The 6,235-nt window shown below is 45.6% G+C and overlaps 1 protein-coding gene across 1 annotated transcript in view; it reads left to right on the top strand.

Annotated features, from left to right (window-relative positions):
• Nucleotides 1-685, top strand: part of TP53RK (TP53 regulating kinase) — a 1,347-nt gene extending 662 nt beyond the window's left edge. The window contains exon 2 of the mRNA XM_018572086.1: nucleotides 191-685. Coding sequence (XP_018427588.1) covers nucleotides 191-660 — 470 coding nt within the window. The 3' untranslated portion in view covers nucleotides 661-685. The remainder of the gene's footprint in view (nucleotides 1-190) is intronic.
• The last annotated feature ends 5,550 nt before the right edge of the window (nucleotides 686-6,235 follow it).

Genomic DNA, 6,235 nt, shown 5'->3' on the forward strand with positions numbered 1-6,235 from the left:
TATATATTATATATAATATATACATACATTGTGGCTTATGTATCATTCTGGTATCACTGAATGCTCCTATTCCCTGCATCCTTATAGCTCCCTCCTGTACCCGCCTGTATTTTATTTGTCCCTCTGTCTGTCATAGTTGGAAATGGGGCCATGACATCTCACACACCTTTTGTTTCCTAATTGCTCTCAGGTATCCCTGCTCCGGCGATCTATTTTGTAGACCACGTCTCAAACTGCATCTACATGGAGGACATCGAAGGCTCGGTGATGGTGCGGGATTATATAATGACTGCAGAGGAGAATGGCAGAAGTCTCTATGACCTGGCGGGTAAGATTGGTCAGGTCCTGGCCCGTATGCACGACGAGGACCTCGTCCACGGGGACCTGACCACCTCCAACATGCTTCTGCGGCCCCCCCACCAGGACCTGCACCTGGTCCTCATTGACTTTGGCCTGAGTTTTATCTCGGCCCTCCCGGAGGACAAGGGGGTGGACCTGTACGTTCTAGAAAAGGCCTTTCTGAGCACGCACCCGAACACAGAGGACGTCTTCAGCGCTCTGCTAAAGAGTTACTCCGCCTCTTCCCAAAAATCCGGTGCGGTCATTAACAAACTGGACGAGGTCAGACTGAGGGGCAGAAAGCGCTCCATGGTGGGATGAACTTCTTTTTTTTCTTCTTCTTCTGCGGGTGGTGTTAAAACCAGAATTATATTTGTTCATTAAACATTTTTGCTCAATTAAATTGTTGTTTTCTCTTTCTTTGATGGGAAATGAGCCCTTTTCTATTGCACATTTTTTCAAGAGTGCTTAAATTAACATTGAATGCACTTGAAAATGTATTGGACCCAAAAATATATAAAAGAAGGCAGCCTATGTAAGAACAAATATTAGCCTCAATGGTGTACTTTACTTGCAGAAATTATGCAATATATATTGTGTGTGTGTGTGTGTGTGCGCGCTTTAAAAAAAATACTTTATGTACGTTGGGGTGTCCTACCTCTGTGGTTGTGGGGAGAGTCTTTTTTTTTTTTTTTTTTATCCTCACAGCGAGCTGAGGTTCTCCTAAAGGGAATATGAAGGTTCTATTGGGCCCCTATAACCTCCTCTGCCCGCTTGCTCATTCAAATCGGGGACACGGAGTCCTCTATCTGAAGGTGAACGCACCAGTGATGCCGCTTTACTGAAGGTCAGTCAGTGCGGAGGAGGTGGGTAGGTGAAGAAGAATTTACCAATTGCTAAATCCTGAACCCCCCGGGGAGGCTGCTGACCTTGTGGGGGGAAGGGCACACGTATATATTAATAGAAGATCAGTTTAGTTGTATAAGACAATTTATGAATTGTCTTTTCTAAACAATTACATTATTTTATTTGATAAAAAAAAACTGTTTTCACCGCTTTCACCCTTTGTTCCATCTCAGTGCTGCTGATCTCCTGCAGTCATTTCCTGTCTACATGCACGCCCAGATAGCGAGGATAACTTGCCACACACTTGTGTCAGGGTTAAATTGTAATTCTTGTTAACTTGCTGCGCATATTCCTGGCAGGTTGTAGACTTGCAGAACACTCGCAGCACAAGTTCTAGGCGACACTTTTTGAATTTGTGGCAAATTTGCTTGGCAAGTCTACAGCAAGAGTCCTGCAGGTCTTAGCAAGAGCCCCGCAGGTCTTAGCAAGAGCCCCGCAGGTCTTAGCAAGAGCCCCGCAGGTCTTAGCAAGAGCCCCGCAGGTCTTAGCAAGAGTCCTGCAAGCTCGCTGGTCCGGAGACTTGCAGTGCAGACTCGCTGTAATTGTGCAACAAAATTGTGAAGCTCGGCAAGTCTGCAACAGTTTAGCGAGTCATTTTCAAACTTGCAGCTCAATTGCTTGCTGTCTGGGCTCCAGCGATGGCTGCATGGCATTTCTCAGGACAGGTTTCCCAATGGTGACAACCGTGGACCATGATTGTGTAATGTGTTTTGAGACGTCAGAAGTCATGTGGCAGGGTGACAACGCATGAGGACAATAGGTAGACAGGGAGAAAGTGTCATCACCCTATAACAGGAAGTGCCTGAACGAGAACCTCCATGGTGGGGGTCACCAGCGAGTATTTTAATAAAACCTGCAGACGAAAACAAACCCAAATTGTTACTTCTAATCAAGAAATGATACTATGATGTTAAAGAGATTTGTATGATTGTGTATGTGTCTAGACACTGCGTGGCATCTTTATCATGGTAAGAAAAGACAGACGTCATTTCCATCGCTTTCTTATTTCCAGGGAAAATTTGGTGCTGGAGATTCATTCCTGGAAATGTCTCTGGTTTTATATGACTGCTGTACCATCCCTCCACCTTATGTATTGGAGATCCAGTGTTTATACACTGAGTGGCCGGATTATGATATACACCGAGTGGCCGGATTATGATATACACCGAGTGGCCGGATTATGATATACACCGAGTGGCCGGATTATTATATACACCGAGTGGCCGGATTATTATATACACCGAGTGGCCGGATTATTATATACACCGAGTGGCCGGATTATTATATACACCGAGTGGCCGGATTATTATGACCACCTGACGTTTGTAGGCAGATGAGCTATAATTTGGCGCTGAAGTTGCTAGAGGGCCAGACCATTATAAATAGGGAAGCCGGTTGGTTACCACGACAGTAGAAGTGATTTGTTTCTGAAGATTCGGGGAAACAACGCGATTTAACAGCCTTTGAACGCGGGATGATTGTTGGCGCTCGGAGCCATGGAGCGAGTATCAGCAAAACAGCAGAATTCGTTACATGTTCCAGAGCGGCTCATTGTTAAAGTGTTTAAAGACCGGACTGTCAGCCGAAAATCTGGGTCTGAACGTGGGAATTGTGGCCGTCAGCGACTAGTCAATGTTAGGGCAGAACGGGGGAGAGGCAAGACTGGTACAAGACAACAGAAGGGCAACAGTGCCGTGTCAGATTCCTCGCATCACCTTTCACCATCTCGTGGAGTCACCAGGCGGCCCAACCAAGTACTGATGGGGGAGTGGGGGGGGGTCATAATAATCTGGTCACTCAGTGTAAACTCCTCACAGTATTTTGAACTTTTACAAAATAGTGTTTATGAAACACGATTTCATTGTTTCCACTTGTTCTGTTCCAGTGGAATAAATATTTTACAATGCTGAATGTAGTAATCTGCAGGACTCCCAATAAACAAGAAAAGCTGAAAAGCAAATTCTCAAAGGCGTCTTTAATACTGCAATAAGCCAAAGCAGCCAATCGAACGTCAGCTTCGGGGAAAATGTTACTAGAAGATTTCCGATTGGTTACAGCGCTGGAATTATTTATTGCTTGCATGCTAGATGATAGCTCTCTATGTTGGCTTATTGTAGTATTAAAGACTGTGGCTGTCAGTCTTGCAGTGCCTCATGGTATTTGTAGTTCCATGACAGCTGGACTGCTGAGGTTGCCTCCTCCTGACTTAGACTAATAATGCCTAGTCTGGGGGGGGGGGACGTTTTGTTTTCTACACAAGGCCGATTTCCGGTCTAGTCCTAAATGGCTAACAACACAGAGCATGGGGCTGGTATTAGGGTACATCCTGAGGACAGCCATTAGTGTTTGTCCCCAAGATGCTGAACTAGGCCATTCTGTTGCATTGTGTTCACATATATTGCAGATTAACATGCGACGCATTAAGGCAAATCCTTCGGGCCCATTCACACCAGCCGCTCATTTGCAATTCCCGGAAACAATGCCGAAGCGAAGATCCCGACGTATCACATTGTGTACTTTTTTTGTTGTTAGGACTTTACTGAAATGTTACCAGTGATATTTCATTCAGTTCTACGGGCACAGCGGGGCACGAGGTGGTTGTATGGTGTCGCATCTCACTGCACTGAAATAAAAGCCTTGTCTTGTGTTGGGGCTGCGCTGGAAACAATGGACAACAGCCCCAATGCATGTGTTGTGCATCAGGCCCTAATTTTTAATAGACTGGCATAGCACAAGGAAAAAAAACATCTGCAACAAACAATTTTGGGAAGGCAGCACAGTTCAGTCAGCACCCCCCACCACCTCCTGTACATGGGTGCAGTGGGGTGCCATTTGCAATGAATGGCATGGCACAAAGTGGCGTGCATTATGTTAATACGCAGTGTTTTACCACACGTTAATGCAATGCCTTGGTGTGAGGTCAACCTTAGAATTTGTGTTCTATGATACAGCCCAATATGTTAATTGTTTTGTTTAATTTGGGGGTAATTCCGAACCCTTTAAAATATGGATAAGTAAAAGAATCATTCCGCCCACTTGAGTCAGATGGGCAGAATGTCGCCGTGGATTCTTGTACCTTTTAAAGGATTAGTTTCTGGTGTTCCTGTTCTATTATTTTGGGGTGTCCCAGCTCTAGCTCCAGCATTCTCCATCATACATGTTTAATCATTCCAGCGGGGACAGAATGACCCCTTCACAATGGCTGCTGTATAGATCCGGCGACGCAGGAGTTGCCAGAGAAGTCCCTGGAAGATAAAAGAATCCGGGAGGGAAGGGGGGGGGCCTTGAAATTTAAATTCTGGGACAACTGACCCTTTAAAGGTCACTAACTAATTGTAAAAGGAACAAAATGATGGCAACGATGCACACAATTCAGAAGGTCCCCACATATGAATTGTCAGTTTATGTGTCATATTGTAACACTAATTGTGACATTAAGGAAGTGATATTTGTGAGCTGCATAGGTAGCCGAGGCAGATGATGAGAATTGTAGACTGTTAAATAGCTGGGGCGCATTCCCCCTTCACACAGCTTAGCGGTTACAGTCTCTGCCCCTCATCTTTGTGTCTCCGAGTTCGAATCCATCCTCCTCCTCCCCCTCTGCAAGATGTCCTAACACTGCAGTCTGCTCATGCCTGCTGTGTATTTACATGCTTGCCAGACTAAGATGTGGATCAAGTGCCCGGTTTCCCCCTGTGAAATCGCGGTTCCACCGGTCCATTGACATTTTCACTGCTATGTGCCGCCGCTTCACTAATAAAGTTCTCTGAATTGTCTGGTTGTCTTCTAGTAATACTTACCACATTTAATATTTCAGGGTGCGTTCTCTGCTGTGTGTTAAGTAAATCTGGGCTGGAGCTCTTCTCTTCAGTGCTACAGGCAAGGACATGTGAGTTACATCTAAGAATTCTACAATCATAGCTAATAAGGTTTAATTAAAGGAGAACTATGGGGTTAAGGCTTTTCCCCATAGTTCTCCTTAGGGTAACGGGAGGACACAAACTAGCGTCCCCCCGTCACCCTTAGCTCAGTATACCGCGAGCTACAGCTCCCTATATACTGAGACGCCGCAGCTGAAGCGGATCCCGACAATTATGCCTGGATCCGCCCAGCTGCGTGAGTAACAGCTGGCTCCGCCTATCTAGAGGCAGAGCCAGCTGTACCGGCCCCCTCCCCCGTCCGTTCCGCCAGTCAGCGCTGGAGGAGTGGGGAAGGGGGAATCCAGCCCCTCCCCTGTCACGGCAGAGAGCCGTGACAGGATCGAGAGGTGAGCGAACGCCGGTATGTGTTCCCTCACCTCCCGATCTACTGAGCCGACCTGTGACAGTCTCACAAATGGCATTGCTAGTTCTTTTAGCTATAAATGTTTATAACTCTAGAGTCTCTCTATCTATATATATATAGATATATATCCATCTATGTATATATATAAATATAGATATATATGAGCTATACAGTGGTGCTTCTGTTCGCAAACAGGATTTGCGGCAAAATTTTGCTTCCGTTCGTGAACTCCGCATTGGGTGACTAACATAACCGCATGCCATCTTCCCCGCTCTGACACTGGTCGTGGCTTCCTCTAGTCAAGATCGATGTCTGATCAGTTTGATTTGGTCCGCGACCAGAATCGTGGAACGAATTAAGTTCGTGAACCGAGGTACCACTGTACTTAGCCTTTTATGCAATCCAATGATATCTTGCATTCATCTGAACACTTACTAGTGCTTTGTCTCTTCCATGCTGCCATCTTGTTTATGGGCAGATCATGATTTGGCTGCGATTTCTTCCGTTTCTTATCCAGCCCTCCACGATGATGTGCTGCTTGTTTTTCGTCAAAGGAAAGGTCAAGTTACAGACAATGGGATTGTACGCCGACTGCAGTGCAGGCAGGAAAGAATGTTTTGGAAAAAGATACATAGAAAGCCTCTTCTGATATAAAAAGTTACAAAATGTCACTTTAGTTCCACTTTTGAAGATCTCTCTCTCTCCC

This window comes from Nanorana parkeri, unplaced genomic scaffold, assembly GCF_000935625.1.
Source record: "Nanorana parkeri isolate BGI_ZX_2015 unplaced genomic scaffold, ASM93562v1 scaffold1934, whole genome shotgun sequence".
In the NCBI taxonomy this organism is placed as follows: domain Eukaryota; kingdom Metazoa; phylum Chordata; class Amphibia; order Anura; family Dicroglossidae; genus Nanorana; species Nanorana parkeri.